A 16,891-nucleotide genomic window follows, 5' to 3' on the forward strand; every position below is an offset into this window, starting at 1 on the left:
AATGAAAGGAGTGTAAAAAACTTTTAAATCATAAAAATAAATCAAGAAAAGGACAACAAAAATTTCTCAAATTGTAAAATAGCTAAAACACCCAAAAGATAACACAAAAAGCTAAAATGTAGAAAAAAAACAAAAATTAAGAAAAGGACACTGATGTTTTCTGAATTAAACAGTAAAAAGCTAAAATCAACACAAAAAGGTGAGTTTAGTTGAAAAATAACTCAAAATGACTAAAAAAAAATTTAAAAAATAGCCGAAATGATCAAAAAGAAGCTGAAAGATGAACAAAAAATCTGAACTAGAAGAAGAATAGCAGAAAAGGTGAGAGTGAAAAGCTGAAGGAAGATGAAATTAGCACAAAGTTGGCTGTGGCGGCCATTTTTAACTCTGAACATTAATCAGCTGTAGACGTATCACTGATTATTTCTGAAAGTTTCATTAAAATCAGCTGAAGGAGCTGAAATTAGCAAAAAGTAAAAAAGAAAAAAAAACAGAACAAAAGGTAAAGATTTATAAACACTTCAGTGTTTAAAGACGGCTGCATTCATTTTCACTGACAAAACAAAAAAACTGTCAGAAAAAGCTAAATATCTTTTAAAAAATTCCTGAAACAGCTGAAGTCGCGGCAGGAATGTGCTGAAGGAGCTGAATGTGCTGAAATATAAACAGAACAAACGTGGGACGAGACACAGAACAAAGATGGTCTCACCTTCTGTCCGGGAGGCAGACCCGGGTCGCAGACTGCCAGAGACAGCAGTTTGACCAACAGGTCCTGGACTTGGCCCATGCTGTCCCCCACGTTGAGCAGACCCTCCTGAAGCATCCCCAGCGTGGGGACGTCCACGTTCAGGTCCAGGCCCAGGACCTTCCCGAAGCCCCGCAGGAACTGCATCAGCATCAGGCAGTCCGACACGGCCCGGCCCGGCAGGATGAGTCCGGGGATCCTGGAGAAGTCAGGGAGAGGCTGCGGAGAGAAACCAGAGGMTTTTTCATTAAAGCTGTGATGGTTTTCTTTGACCAGCAGGGGGCAGACTCTCCTAACGTTTCCTCACAGCAGAGCCCCGTGGAGGAAKGCAACTGATTTAATGTTGTTCAAACCACGGCTCTACCTTGTGGTCGGACAGACACATGTCTTCGTTTGGCTTCTTCAGCTCCCTGGCCATCTCCAGCTCCAGCCTTCGCTGCTCCAGTTTCCGCTCCTTGTTCAGGCGCTTCTCGTCCCTCTTCTCCTGCCGCAAGCGCTCGCGCTCCTGAAGAGGCCCGAACACCCGGAGAGCGTCAGGAGGAGAAAACGTGTGCAAAAATATATATYTATAATAATAAAAAATAAACAGAGAGAAAGTTTTCCTCGACTCTGCTGAGCCGTGTTAGAAATCAGACGCATTCGGAGAAAAAAACGCCGWAGGGTTCAAATCTTTTTACACGAGAAAATAAAAAGAAGAGGAAGTGAGTGTGGGAGTAAATGGGAGCAGAGTTTTAGTCTGACATCATCTCGTGTTGAGGAGGATTCTCAGCTACTACCACGCCAAGTTTTAGCTTCATGTCTGAAAAATTCATGACTTTTTGCCTCTTTTCTGTTTTATAGGATCAGTTAGCTGTGGCGGCCATTTTTAATCGGATCGACTRCAAATGTTAATCAGCTGTTGARGTATATCCAGCAATAAATTCCTGAAAGGTTCATTAAAATCCATCTATTGATTTATAAGATATTTTGCTAACAGACYAACYGTGTTGACGTTGATAACTAACTGCCTTATTTTAGGAAAAACATTTCACCCAGTGAGAAACACTTGATTTATATTTAGTGAATAACTCTCAGCTACTACCAMGTAAAATTATAGCTTCATGTCTGTAAAATTCAGTGAGTTTAAGCCAGTTTTGTGTTTTATAGGYTCAYTTAGCTGTGGTGGCCAATTTTAATTGSATCGACTTCAAAAGTTAAARAACTCTAGWWGTACATCSAGTGATTATTTCCTGAAAGRTTCATTAAAATCCATCWATTGGTTTATGAGATATTTTGTTAACAGAAAAGRAGWGTTGACATCGCTAACTGCATTYTTTTAAGCAAAAATATTTCACACAGTGAGAAACACTTAATATATATTGAGTGAGTAAGTCTCAGCTACTACCATGCCAAAGTTGAGCTCYATAWGTGWAKAAWTCAATGAGTTTTTGCCATTTTTGTGTTTTATAAGATCAGTTAACTGTYGCGGCCATTTTTAATCAGATCGACTCCAAATGTTAATCAGCTGTAGATATACATCCAGTGATTACTTCCTGWATGTTTTATTAAAATCCATCAATTGGTTCATGAGATWTTTTGCTAACAGACAAACAGTGTTGACGTTGATAACTAACTGCCTTATTTTAGGAAAAACATTTCACCCAGTGAGGAACACTTGATTTATGTTTAGTGAATAACTCTCAGCTACTACCATGTAAAAATATAGCTTCATGTCTGTAAAATTCAGTGAGTTTAAGCCAGTTTTGTGTTTTATAGGATCAGTTAGCTGTGGTGGCCATTTTTAATTGGATTGACTTCAAAAGTTAATTAACTCTAGYTGTACATCCAGTGATTATTTCCTGAAAGTTTCATTAAAATCCATCTATTGGTTTATGAGATATTTTGTTAACAGAAAAGCWGTGTTGATATCGCTAACTTACTGCATTGTTTTAAGCAAAAATAATTCACACAGTGAGAAACACTGACAAATATTGAGTGAGTAAGTCTCAGCTACTACCATGCCAAAGTTGAGCTCAATATGTGAAAAATTCAATGAGTTTTTGCCATTTTTGTGTTTTATAAGATCAGTTAACTGTGACGGCCATTTTTAATCAGATCGACTCCAAATGTTAATCAGCTGTAGATGTACATCCAGTGATTACTTCCTGAAAGTTTTATTAAAATCCATCAATTGGTTCATGAGATATTTTGCTAACAGACACAATCAGAAACACGGCAGGGAGCGGGTCGTAGATTCGTGTTGACTACCTCTGCTTTCTTGCGAGCCTCAACAGCCTTCATCAGCATTACATGTTGCCTCCTCCTCTCCCTCTCCTAGAGTGAGAAAAGGAAACGTTAACGAGCACACACACACACACGCGCACACACACACACACGCGCCGCACGCAGCGCTGAAGGTCGACTGTGCTGCTTATGCATTAATGCAACGACTGTGATGCGGCTAAATTCATCAGAGGCACCACAAGTGAACAAACACAGAACAATGCTTCACATGTAAACACGTTCACATGTATGGTGGAAGCATAAAGTGAAGAGCACAGGAGTACGATGACGACCGAAAAGCAACACAGAGATGCCATACAGAGTAGATGTGATGACAGGCTAAAAACAAAAACAAAAAAATAAACAACGAAACAAAAAGAGAGAAGCAGCTGGAATCGGTGACGGCGCCTCTAAACTAAAGCTGACACAACAAAAGCAACAAAATGCCGGTTCCCACAAGTCGTCTGACACCAAACAAAAACGTCTTTTAGTCGATTGTTTGACTCGTGGTTCTGATTTCTGCTGAGGGACGACATTTGTTTCAATTTAGGGCTTAAATGTAAATATTACTGTTATTTCAGTCCTCCTGCTGGCTGTGGGTCCAAACCATCAGCCTCATCTCTAAACCCACAGAAGTCAGATCTTCATGTTTTTATTTCAGAGTTTAAAGTTGCTGTTTTGTTTGAAAGACATGAAAATCTTGTTTCTGCAAAACAAATCTGCTTTACTGATAATTTGTAAGAGTTTAGTTTGATTTATTTTGTTACATTTTAAACTTGTAAAAGGACTGGTTGTGTAGGATACTGCATGAAACACCAGTGTGATCAAATAAATGTGTTTAAATGCAAAAATAAACCTTCATTTGTTTGTTTTATAGGAAATATTTTGAATTTAAAACATGTTTAAATGTTTGCTGGTTAAATATGATAACAGGTTGCAGAAAACTGAAAACAGAAATGCTAACTTAAAGATAATTWGTCTTAAAATCTAAATTTATAATCTTGTTTTAAATAAGTTGTGGACCTGGATCCACAGCTTCGCTACAATAATAGAACTAAAATTTAATTAAGTTAAATTATTATTTAAACAAGATGCAACCTTTGAAGGGATATGATACTTCTGAGCATCACAAGTTTATTCTGAGACTAAATTAATTTTTGCAACTAGTTTCAAGATTCTCTTTATCTGTTGAGGCTTGAATAAAACATCTTTATAAATCATTTTTTAAACTTATTTTTAGAGTAGCCTTTTTTTAAAATCCTTTTTAGTGCGACAGCAGTGAACCGGACCCTGGTTTTAAGACTCAGACCAGCAGGAGGGCTCAGGACATCATGATCTGATCAAACCTGGGATCAAGTCAGATTTMTTCAAACTAAACTTCAGATTTCCGTATTTTTCAGCTACTTTTATCTTTAGTTTGTCTCAGGGATGGAGAAGGTTTGATTTAGATAATGTCGACAGGATCTGAAAGAGGAACTCTCAAACAAATTCAGGATTTACCAGCTGACTGAAAACAGCTTCACCAGCWGAAACACTAGAAAAAAGTTTAATTTTTCAGCTGAAAATAAAAGTTCGTTGTTGATTCTGGTCAGAAAAGTGCTTCAGAAAATTCTTTATGGTTTTATTTTGATCATTTCCTTCAAAGGACCCACAGTTAATATATTTATTTATCGTATTTTATAATTAAATCCAACAAGAACAGCTTCTATATGTGACTGAGGATTAAATCACAGTGATATCAGCAGCTGTAATGCYTCGTTTAAAATATTTGCAACAACTAATAAAAAATATCTTATCTACAGGTCATTTAAACTAAATAGTCCTTTTTGAGCAGTAGTCACATAAAACATCATTTTAAGCAGAAAAAATGTTAATTTTTAGTCATTTTTCCTGCAGTTTATAAAGCTTTTTTTCTTCCAACTGGTAAATCTTAAAATCCAAATATTGTTTGATGTTTCCTCTTTAAAATGACATCAAATATTCCTCATTAGAATAACCTGAAAACAGGATTCAAACCAAATATCAACGAGTTTTCCTGATCAGGAAGATAAAAAACAGAAATCTGAAAACGTGCCCASGTCACTTTTACCAAACTTGACTTGATTCTCAGTTTAACGTCACGGGTCGCACGTGACAAATTTAATTTATGCCTTTTTCTGATAATATTTACACTGTAGTCATTTTTTTACTTCCTCCACTCCTAAAACATAAACTTTGAGGCCTGAATGTAAATTTTTGGGGATTTAAGGGAAAACTGTGGGTCCGACATGCTGGGTGAAAGAAGACAGAAACATCTTCCCAGTGATGAATAATTTGTTCCAAAAGTCAAACTTTGTGTAAAAACTGTTAAATATATCAAACCGTCACTTCAGACACGTGAAGTCTGATCTGAGCTGGGTTCTCTCATCTGTTTCGCCAAAAATCCCATTAATTTCCGTTATTTTCTGAAAGTCTTTTTGTTCTACGTTTTGTTTCTGTCGTGGGACGAACCAAAGAGAAGTCAAAGCGCACCGCTCCAGACTGGATCACACATTTTGTTTTGTAATTCGAACGTTTTATTTATTTGTGTGATGAGATACGGGAGGAGAACTCTGAACAAGGAAAAGTAAAACGAGTGCTTTGGTGCTCCGGGAACAAAAAGGAGTCTCGCAAAGTGGGTGGAGCCGGGTACGATGTGAGCGGAAGTGGGCAACAAATGTTTGGATAGTTTGGCAAGCTGCGCATAATAAAAATAAAGATATATTTTATTAACTGTGTAAAATGTGGCTGCGCAGCTCACGGGTCACAAACACTGAATTTAGTGATTCTGTACGGAGATAAATTAGTCTCACAATTAGAGCGCACGCWCAACAAGATCGCTCGCTCGAATGCTGCTGCTGTCGCACTCCAATCTTTTGATGGTGCACTCGAACCCTGATGTGTGCGTTCAAATCTTATGTTGGCTTGAATCTAGTTGTGTTGCACTTAAATCATGGTGCTTGTGTACTAGAATCTTGTGGTTCATGCTCAGAGCTTCTTGCACTCACGTTTAAAACTTGTGTGCACTCGACTCTTGTTGTTCTTGAATCGTGTCGCGTGTGCATTCAAATCCAGCTGTGCGCATTTAACTCTTGTTGCGCTCAAACTCAAATTACGCTGTTTGTGAACTCGGATCATGAGGTTCAAGCATAAAGCTTTGTGTGCATTCAAATTTTGTTGCTCTCGCTCAAGTTTTGTTGCTCTCGCCCATATCTTATTGTGCTCGCTCAAGTTTTGTTGCTCTCGCCCATATCTTATTGTGCTCGCTCAAGTTTTGTTGCTCGTGCTCAAATCTCATTGCGCTCGCGGTCAAATCTTGATGCTCTCGCTCGGATTGTGGGACTAATTTATCTCCATAATTTTGCAACAAAAAATTAGCAGAATATTTCAGAGTTAAGAGTTGCTAACGAGTCTCCACCATCACAGCCCAGTAAAGATACCAGATTTTTAGTTTAGCAATAATGTTTTCAGCACAAGAATGATTAAACGAGAGACGAGATGTCTTTATCAACTACAGATAACCAGAGAAAAGTAAATTTAGAAAAAAGCCTGTGGAATTTAGCTTTATTTATTTTTTCATGCATTAATTTTCACCTCTTCACGGGCCTCTAGATGAAGGCTGATGCAGTAAATTCACTTTGCGCCGTGATGAAAAAAAACAACAAAAAACGAATAAAATAGGCAGATGTTTAGATTCAGTTGTGACTGTGAGTGAAAATAGCGACAAGCAGGAGAGCCAAAAATAAAACGCTACACAGAACCATATTTGTCCCCATGGTGGAATCAATCCCGCTCTTGTTCTTGGGGAGTGAAAGAGATCCGTTTCAAAGCGAAGTCGGAGCTCAGGAAATCTGCCTGGAAGTGTTGCCACCATGAAGACAAAATGACTCTCAGTAGCTGCTTTCATTCTCTGTGCAGGAACAGTGAATGACAGAGAGGCTGGGACGGTGGGGGGTGTGAGGGGGAGGGAGGAGAGACGGGTTAAAGTCCAACACTCTGTGGARGGCAGACAGACACAAGCTCCATCTCTGCGCTGAAATCGCCAAGCACTCGTGGGTCAAACAGGCTGATACGACAGGCTTCGTGTGATGGATGGAAACTTCTCCCTCTCCCTCTCTCTCTCCCTCCCTCTCTCTCCCTCTCTCTGACAGTGAGCGTGGATCGTCTTAGCGGTCTTTGCGATGCATTCTGAGTAGAAATAGGGGAGGATGAGGGGGGAGGGAGCGGCAGGCGGGGGGAGGGGGACAGAAGCTGCCTGGCCACCGTGACGGGGTCAGTTGTCCCTCAGGACGAGCAGATGGAGGCAGCATACTGACTCTTTCTCTCTTTTGTTGGTTTTGCTGGAAAGCCATGCAGAAGAATGTAGTATGACAGCAGCCAGTGCTACACTTAATGCATTGCTATGACAACCATAACACAACCAGTTACACGATGCAGGTGTTAGATGTACAAAAATAAACATACCCATACCATATCTAGTCTATGCCTCTCCAACTCCTGGCAGAGAGAGTTGGCAAAATATTATCAAACAGAAAAGTGATTTCCAAAAAAAAAAAAAAGCCATAAACATGGATTTTAATAAAGAAAACACTCAAGTTTGTCATTAAAGAAATCTCATTCACATCTTAAAAGCTCACACACACACATACACACACACCTACACAATACTGCTTAAAACGTAAACAGAATGCAAAGATTTGCACATTTCATAYTGGGACATATGTGATTCTGATATTTACTCTTCACAGAGTAATATGTTAACTGSCTAGGACCAGATGTTTAATACTTTTATGCATTTATGGAGCTTTTCCAGATGTGTAAGCTGTCCATGGAGTCACTAATGCACCCCCATACTGTCAGAGAGGCTGGCTTTTAAACCATGCTGATAACAGGCTGGATGGTCCCTCTCCTCTTTAGTAATGAGGACAGTCTCAAAAAAAATTACCTTTTTTTTTCGAACAAAAAATTTCCTAATTTCAACATTTGATATGTTTACTATGTGAAGAAATTATGGATGTATGAAATTTGCAAATCGTTGCGTCCTGTTTATTTACACGTCTCAAGTTTTTTTTTAAAAATTAGGTTAGATTTTTAAAACAATTTTATTCAACATTTAAAAACATTTAAGAGCCATGCTTACCTGGTGTTTGAGAATCTCTGCTTGCTGCCTCCTCAACTCTTTCTCCTTTAAAGCATAAATGAGAACATGAGGGGCATAATTAATACATTTAATTTTGGCCTTTTATGATCTTTATAACTGTTTTCCCAGGGTGTGTGACATACAACTTCAAAGATTTAAAAAACAAGAACAAGTTTGAGTGTATTTCAGATTTAAAAAAAATCATACGAAGAGGCTTAAATATACCAACCCAGGTTAACGTGTAGCTTTGCTAAAATTAGCATGTAGGTTTGTGAGGAATAGCTAGTATGTTTGCTAAGGTTAGCTTATTTATTTATTTATTTATTCACCATTATTTAACCAGGCAAGTCCCATTGAGATCTCAGATCTCTTTTTCAAGGGAGGCCTGAAGGCAACCTATTGTACATGTTTTTAGGGGTGGAGGAAACTGGAGTACCTGGAGAAAACCCACACAAGCACAAGGAGAACATGCAAACTCCGCACAGAAAGACCCCAGGCCCAAACCGTGGATCGAACCAAGGACATTGTTGCTGTGAGCCGTCATGCTTATATGTTTGCTAGGATTAGCTTTCATGCTTGCTAGGGTTAGCTTGTAATTTCAATAGGGATAGCTAGTGGGTGTACGAGGATTAGATTGTAGKTTTGCCAAGGTTAGCAAGTAGGACATTAGCGTTAGTTTGTAGGTTTGCTATGATTAGCTTCTAGGCTTATCTTGTAAATTTGGCAGGGTTAGCTAGTAGGTCTACTTGGTTAGCTAGAAGATTTGTTAAGGTTAGCTTGTAGTTTTGTTAGGGTTAGCTAGTAGGTTTGTTAATGTTGGCTAGTAGGTTTGTTAATGTTGGCTAGTAGGTTTGTTAATGTTGGCTAGTAGGTTTGTTAAGGTTAGCTAGTAGGTTTGTTAGGGTTACCTAGTAGGTTTGTTAATGTTGGCTAGTAGGTTTGCTAAGGTTAGCTAGTAGGTTTGTTAATGTTAGCTAGTAGGTTTGTTAATGTTAGCTAGTAGGTTTGTTAAGGTTAGCTAGTAGGTTTGTTAATGATGGCTAGTAGGTTTGTTAGGGTTAGCTTATAGGTTTGTTAGCATTGGCTAGTAGGTTTTTTAAGGTTAGCTAGTAGGTCTACTTGGGTTAGCTAGTAGGTTTGTTAGAGTTAGTTTGCTTTTCCAGGGTTAGTTAGTTAGTTTGTTTGTTTACTAATGTTTGTTTATAGGGTTATAGTAAATGATCCATGGACTGGTACAGATAATTAGTCCGGTGTTTAAGGCTCTAGAACCTTCAGCACCATTTCTTTAAAACATTGGTGCAAGCATGAATAAAGCTAGTTTGGATTCTGGTAAATCCATAAAAGTTCAAACTTGTGCAGCCAATAATTGCTTGTTTTTTTTTAATTATCAAAGCTATACTGTATGTTGTATAATTATTCCACCCCAGAAGAAAACAATGCTTTAAATCAATCAACAGAAAACCCAAAGTGTTCTGAAATTATTGAGGATGGAAACTTCTCACCCCAGCTGCATCTATAATACATTTTTCAGGAGTTTATTTTAAAAGCAAACAAACCTTTATGCGCTTCTCAGCCTCCAGTATTTTGGCGTTAGCGGCTTCCTCCTTCTTTTTCCGTTTAGCCTATGAATAAAGATTACGGTCAATCGCAGACAGATATCAATCCGTCTTGGCTGAGGGCTTTGTTGCACTTTAAAGCGATAGTTTTTGAGCAAAGATTTCACGCTCCTGAATGCCAGTCAAATTTGTAAAACACAGAAAATGAATAATGTATCTCTTTAAGGCGTAATTGTGAAAACGCTGAAGCCTCCTGTTAAGTGTGGCTCGCCAACCGTGTCAACTCAGAATTGATGTAGTCCTGGTAAAAACACTTTGAAGCTCCTGCAGTGCAGCTGTGTGTGTATGCACATGTATGGGATGTGAGTTTATGGGTGGAAAACTGGGTTTTTTTTTCTTGACCCACTTATGCTAAACTGTTACTGTTGTCTGATGAAAAAAAGACTTTTCTGTCCAATTTAAATAAGGTCTGAAGACGCAGCAGCATCCATTTTAATATTCAACAGCCGTCAACCAAGACCAATTTAGCATTAGTTCCATGTGGAATTATGCCTAAGAAGACACAACTCCCTCCAATGCATGCTGCTGTTCAGTAATGAGCTTTAGGAAGATTAAAAACACTATAGACTGAGGGGCTGAAGCTATCCAGGAACGCTCTGCTTAATCAGAGGTGCTGCCGGATCAGATTCTCTACCTCCAAAATCTGCTGCGCCCTCAGTTCCTTCTCCATCCGGATCTGCTGAATGCGCTTGATCTTTTCCTGTAAAAAATAAATAAATCTTTTAATAATTAGGAAAAGGAAAAAACACCCACAGATAGCATCGCTCTGTTCCCAGAAGAGGGGGGGGGGGGGGCAAAGATACAGAGAAGCTGAGCGGGTGGTTAATTAAAAAGTTAGAAATATTCATTAAACTGTTTTTATTTTAGGTTAAATGTTTTGAATAAATGTCCAGTAAAAAGACCAACCTGCTGTTTGAGTATCTTGATCTGCTCTTTCTGCTTTCTCCTCTCCTCTGCTGCCATGATCGCTGCAGGACACAGGTGAGCTTATATCAGTGTCTAAAAAATATTTATTTTTGTCKGTCATTCATAGTTTTACCACCACTTGATCCTGTACGGTGGAACAAGCACTGCAGTTATTCAGCTTACAAAGAAACTCTCATTTCTACTGTAGTTTTGTTTTAATGGAGACAGAAAACCAACTACAAAAAATCCAGAAAAAAAAAATACAAAATCAGCATGTCAGGTGTGTTAGCATGTAGCATCTTTAGCAGAATTTGCAGTGGTGGGCACAYTTCTGCTAATCCACTGATAACAGAACTAGCTTATCATTTAGCGAGTTAGCTTTTCTGTTGCTAARGAAGCGGATCGATTAGCTTCTGCTAAATTAGGTCCCATTAATCTTAAGTCTATTATTAAATTATTTTATACCGTTTATCTAGAATTAAATAAAAAACTATCTGCGCTTACAAGCAGTGCTGGACGTGTGTTAGCATGTAGCATCTTTAGCGGCTAAACTTCAAACTCAGTATCATAGTATTTAACAATATTTAAATAACAAATATGAAATTGGCTAAAAAAATATAGTAGAGAAAGTATTTATMGTTTGACTAACTTCAAACTATTTATAAAAATACAATTTCATTCAAAGAAATGCTTTTATTCTGAAAGGGTTAAAGTGGAAGTAAGACAGYTTAGACAGAGCTCTAACTCTGGTTTGGATTGGCTGATTTGGTACAGAGGATCCCGCCCACCTTTAAATTAAACCAATAGAAAACTAACAAGGGTTTTAAGTGACAGTTATGTTAGCAGTTAGCATTAGCTTCCACTAATCTTTTATCTGTTTAGCATTAGCTAAGACGCTTGTTTAGCATATTAGCGTTTAGTGAAGCTCTCCAGGTAAAACATGACTCAGTTTTTGTTGAAAGACTTTCCTTTCTTTACAGATTTATGTCTTTTAAGACAAAAATGAGTCACAAAACTATATAAAAGCAACACAAGGAGACAAAAAGGACGTATATGTAGACAAAAAATAGCATAAAGAGACAAATAAAGTATGTTAAAGTAAAATTCACAAAGTTTAGAAGAAACTGTAAACTTTAAAAGGCAAAAACTGTAAAAGTTACAGTTTTACAGGTGCAGTCACAGCTGTAATGTCCTGATTGGTTCAAGTGTCTGAAAGCTGAGTCCAGAACCGGTCCACAGTCCAGAACCGGCAGCATTAATGCACAGAATGTTTCAGCAGAATGAAGATGAAAGCTGCTTTAAAGCTAAAGAATCAAATGTGAACAACACAAACAAAGAGGGCCTGCTGGTATTCAGGCTCTGATCAAAGCGGGCCGAGGCCGCAGACCGACCCGACCCGACCCAGAACCTGCAGCGGCATGTTTAAGCCACGCTCACCTTGCTGCCTGCGAGCTTCTTTAGCTGCACGTGCCAACGCCTGCTTTTCCAGTTTCCTCATCAGTTTCATCTGAGCCGCTTGTCGGGCGATTTCTACAGAGCAGGAGGAAAAGAAAAGAAAAGAAAGAAAAGAAAAGAAAGAAAGTCGTTGGTGAAACACGTGGGGGGATTACTGAAACTCTCCTGGAATCTTAGTTTCTGAACGTCTGAGTGCAGCTGGAGGAAGAAGAAAGTCCTGCTCCTCTCAGTTCTGAGGTTTCACAACYTTTAACTGATTTTATCAGCTCCTAAAACAAGTCAAGAGAACAAAAACACAACATGTTCCATCTTCTCATTAGTGTGGAAGCCTTCACCCTGAAGGTCAGACCGTGCAATGAGCTCACACTCTAAAGGCCTCAGTCAGCAGGTTCAAGGTCAAAGGTCGTGACCTCCAAACCGTTCAAACACTGGTTTTCAAACTTAAAGAAGAGCTGCAGCCTTTTCTAATCACTCAGTTAAACCTGTTGTAATAAAATATAAACAAACCTGAGAACTCTGATACTGCTTTTCTTTTTGTTCTATTTCAACCTCTTATTTCCAAACGTTCGGCTCATTTATGACAATCCTGCAGTGACATTTAGTATTTCAGCTGTTTATACTTTCTTCTTTTTTTAGCTATTTCGCCCTTTCTGCCAAATTTTAGCCAMTGAAAATGAAAGGAGCTGTTTTAACATTTTTTAAATCCTTCAAAATGTTTATAAATGTTTACAGAACCTGACACGTTTTGTTCTGGTTCTGCTCTTTTTAACCGCCTGGTGCTAATTTTAGCCTTTTTCTACTATTTTAGCTATAATTCAGTTTCTTTCTGCAACTTTTTAGTGCTTCTTTTTGCTAATTTGAGCCATTTCTGCTTCTTACAGTTGCTTTCCGCTATATTCAGCTATTTGCTACAATTTTAGCTAAAGTTCAGCTGCTATTAGCTAAAGTTTGCTTTTTCAAGGTATTTTTAGTGGCTATTTCAGCTTCTTTCTGCTAAGTTCAGCAAACGTTATGCTTATTTAAGATTTTTTTGGCTACATTTTAGCTGTTTTAGCCATTATACAACGAATTGTGACTTTTTTGTACTTTTATTCATTTTCTTCTTCTAGTTTGACATTTTTACACCCTTTCACCATCTGGGTGCAAATTTAAACTTGCGTCTGCTATCTTTAGCTTGTTTTTAATGCTAATTTGAAATTCTTTTTGCTATTTCAGCTATTATTTTGCTTCTTTTTGCTGTTCTTCTGGTAGTTTCTGCTCTTTTGTGCCTCTTTCGGGTTTATAAATTGAACTGGCGTCAACAGTTTGGCTCCAGTTCAGCAGCTTTCAGCTGAAGTTTTCAGCAAGAAGCATTCACACTAACATTTTCACAGGAAAGGTAATTTCTCTTGTTTATAATAATAATTATTATATTTTTATTGTATTTTCTTGCATTAACTGTGATGAAAATATTTCATCAGTGTTTTATTTGAGTTTAAATCTGGAAATAATTCGGGACCGTCACTTGATGTTTCAGGACCCACAGAGGGTCCCGACCCCTCCTCTGGGAGGAAACCCTCTCTGGACTCGGCTCCTCACCCTGAGCTTCCAGCTTGCGCAGAAGTTTGACCTCACTGGGGCTGGGGCCTTCGGGCCCGAGCGGGTCGCCCACGTTCGGGGGTCGCCCCTTCCTCCGCCGGCTGCCTTTGGAGCCGTCGCCCGCCAGGTGGCGCTCCGAGTTGGGGGGGCGACCCCTCCGACCCTCCATGGCTAAGATTCGAGGGACCACCTCGTGTTCCTTCAGCAGGGTCCACTGCAGACCCTGGAGACAGAGGAGGAGAGGATGAGGAGGGACCAAACAGGAAATACGTTTATAAAAAATGTCTTTAATCATCTGGTGACTAAACTCCAACCTGATTAACAACAAACAAAAACAGAGTTTGGTTTTTAATCAGAAATTTGAAAAAACGATTCATTAAATGTTTGTTTTTCAGTAAATCTTCAAGTTTCTTTGTGTTTTTATGWTTTTTAGTTATTCTTTATGTTTAAGACACATCGTTCTGTGCAAAAGTCCTAAGCCATAAATCTTTCTGGATGTTTTGCTTCCAATGAGCCGAACTTTCTGCTTGATCTGAAGAAAATGTTCTGTCAGCTTCCTCTAAGACTTGGACTTTAGCTGCTGTTTCACAAAGATTTTGTCCAAAAATAAAACAATATTTCAGCTTAATAAGGTTTGTTCCTAAAACAAGGATGAGCAACTGGTGGCCCAAGGGCCACATCCGGCCTACGAGTGACTTCCGTCTGGCCCACCAATGAGCCGCCCCCAATTTTAAATTTCATTTTTGCCTTTTAAAGTAAAAAAAAAAAAAGTCAAAAACCCTTTAAAATAAATATTTTTTTGTTGACAGAATTTCAAGACAAACCTTTAACCTGCTTAGAGACGTTGTCGGCCATGAAGTATTTTAATTTAAATCACAACACGTTGCACAAAGCTAAATATGAGAAGTTAACGGAGATCATAAGAACATAAACAGACTTTTTAACAGAACCAGGCAGGAGTCTGACCTCAAAACGTCTTATGTCTTCAGCTCACTTAAGAGTTTAGTTTTCTTTGTTCAAATGTTTTGTATTTATATTTATTAAACAAGAGAACAACTGTTCGACACTAGCCTGGCCCTTGCCTTCCTACAGTTCTGCTCAATTCTAGTTTCCTTCACTGCTCCGTCTGGGATTTCTCTCACAGACGAGGATTTCTTCAGGAGCATTTTCGTKTTGGCCAATCAGAGAACAGAACGTTGATGTTCTGCGCAGTGTCTGCTTGTAGTTTATTTCACCTGGGCCAATCAGCAAACAGAAGGCGGAGTTTTGAACGGCGTCGATGTTRTGCGCAGTGTCTGCTAGTTATTTTAGCATACGGCAGTGGAGGAAGTGAATGAAGCCAGTCTGTGTTGATAAGACTTCAAATTAAAATAAATCTGTCTGACAAAGCAGCAGCTCTCATTTACAGTCGTCTCGTTCAGCTCGGTATATTTCTCCTCTGAGTAGGGTTGTTTAAAGTGAACGTGATTTCCTGTTAGCTTCTTAGCTTAGCCTCCTTCACAGCGACATACGTCTCAGCCAACCGATCSAATCATTTTAAACTTCAGCAGAGGCCACGCCTCCTGCAGGAATCGCTTCTCTATAGCCGAGAGTCCAGACCCTCATATGAAGCAAAGTGAAGAAAAAGGGTCTGGTTTTTACCAGGCTAGTTCTACACGCATCTGAGCTGAAATATGTTGGTTTAATAGACATATTTATACAGAAACGTTTTTAAAACGTTAGTTTAATTATATTTGGGTAAAAACTGTGGTCTTCCATTATTTTAGTTGCCCATCCCTGAGTTAAATGTTTGCGCTTCATCTCTAACGTTTAGAGACGAGTTAAAGATGGTCAAAACTTGACCGACTGCGAGCACTTCCTCAGAAAACTAAAATGCGCGCGGCCACAAATTCACAGTTTTTCCAGCTTACGGGAGAAAACTGCACGATTTGAACGGTTCAGTTGCTGAAATCGAGGTCGGAGGAACCCTTAAGTCACTAACTGGTGTCCAGCGGTCTCAGCCTGGCGGGACACGTCTTTAAGATCAATTAATCGTGGTTAATGTCTTAAACCAGGWCACTTTCTGAGAGTTTGAATAAAATGCGTCGAAGCACATTAACACACAAACGACTGGTCACCTGTGGAAGTAATGTTACTGATTATTACATGTCTTCATGCACAGTCAGAGCTCTGTGAAGTCAGGACTACAGAGGGGGCTCYGCTGATTTCTCTGCGTGCCCTGACAGTGACTGCAGCCGAAGCTTTGACTCAACAAGCATCAGGGACAGAAAGAGAGAGAGAGAGAGATGAAAGGCAGTCACCTGGGGTCCTTCTCTGGCTTCATAGAAGTCACCAACCCTTATCTTTGCACTGAAGCTAAAATTATCACGCGTGATGCCACTTATTCCATTTCTGGATAGATACTACAGAAGAGAGAATAATATTGGCGTTGGTTTAGGCAGGGAACATTAAAAAAACGTAGCGACATTGAAGGAAGTCTACACTAACAGAGCGTTTGTGCAGAGCTGCTAATCATTAAAAAAAGCAAGAGGACGGGGAAAAAAAGAGCAAAAGCTCTCAGGAGAGAAAAATGGTTCTGACCTTGGGATGCACAATTCAGACCCTTTCCTATTTATCTCTGGCATGGCTGCTCTTTTACTGCCTGCTGAATGAGGAGACACTGTGTTTTTATCCCTGCAGAGCTTCAATCACACAAATYTTCTGATGAAAAACAAACTCACATTAGATTATTTGGTGCAAACGGAGCCAAAGTTGTGCATCCCAAAAGCAAACCGTATTTTTTTATTACAAGGTTCCTACAGCTTAAGGCAACTTGAATTTAAGACCTTTTAAGACCTTTTTAATGCCACTTTAAGTGAAATTTAAGACCAACTTCACAATAAGCACAAATGGGAAAAAAAATAGTGACAATTTTACCCAACAATTTTAACTCAGAACTACTAGCTGCGAGAGGCCTTCTGTAAATTATTAAAAAAATAAATAAATGTTACCAATTATTTTAATATTTGAGCCTAGGGATGCACGATATATTGGTATTAACATCAGAATCGATCCGATAAGTAAAACTGAGCCGATATTTGGGTTGGGTGATATTGGCAAAAAAATTAATAATATAATTTGTGTGTATATGTATAATATAATTTGTGTGTTTGTGTGTATATGTATAATATA

At 38.8% G+C, this 16,891-nt stretch overlaps 1 protein-coding gene across 9 annotated transcripts in view; it reads right to left on the bottom strand.

The window, feature by feature from the left end:
* Positions 1–16,891, bottom strand: part of LOC106533104 (bromodomain adjacent to zinc finger domain protein 2B) — a 47,870-nt gene that overhangs the window by 13,505 nt on the left and 17,474 nt on the right. For 3 of the 9 annotated variants that reach the window (XM_014029326.1, XM_014029323.1, XM_014029328.1), the window contains exons 11-21: positions 16,021–16,122; positions 13,721–13,943; positions 12,125–12,217; positions 10,688–10,749; positions 10,416–10,481; positions 9,722–9,787; positions 8,166–8,210; positions 7,496–7,522; positions 2,993–3,058; positions 1,110–1,250; positions 710–964 (exon numbers count right to left, since the gene is read on the bottom strand). In XM_014029326.1, the coding sequence (XP_013884780.1) occupies positions 710–964; positions 1,110–1,250; positions 2,993–3,058; positions 7,496–7,522; positions 8,166–8,210; positions 9,722–9,787; positions 10,416–10,481; positions 10,688–10,749; positions 12,125–12,217; positions 13,721–13,943; positions 16,021–16,122 (1,146 nt within the window). The remainder of the gene's footprint in view (positions 1–709; positions 965–1,109; positions 1,251–2,992; positions 3,059–7,495; positions 7,523–8,165; positions 8,211–9,721; positions 9,788–10,415; positions 10,482–10,687; positions 10,750–12,124; positions 12,218–13,720; positions 13,944–16,020; positions 16,123–16,891) is intronic. The other 6 variants (XM_014029330.1, XM_014029324.1, XM_014029331.1 and 3 more) reach the window with 3 other exon arrangements.

This window comes from Austrofundulus limnaeus, unplaced genomic scaffold (genome assembly GCF_001266775.1).
Source record: "Austrofundulus limnaeus strain Quisiro unplaced genomic scaffold, Austrofundulus_limnaeus-1.0 Scaffold884, whole genome shotgun sequence".
In the NCBI taxonomy this organism is placed as follows: Eukaryota; Metazoa; Chordata; class Actinopteri; order Cyprinodontiformes; family Rivulidae; genus Austrofundulus; species Austrofundulus limnaeus.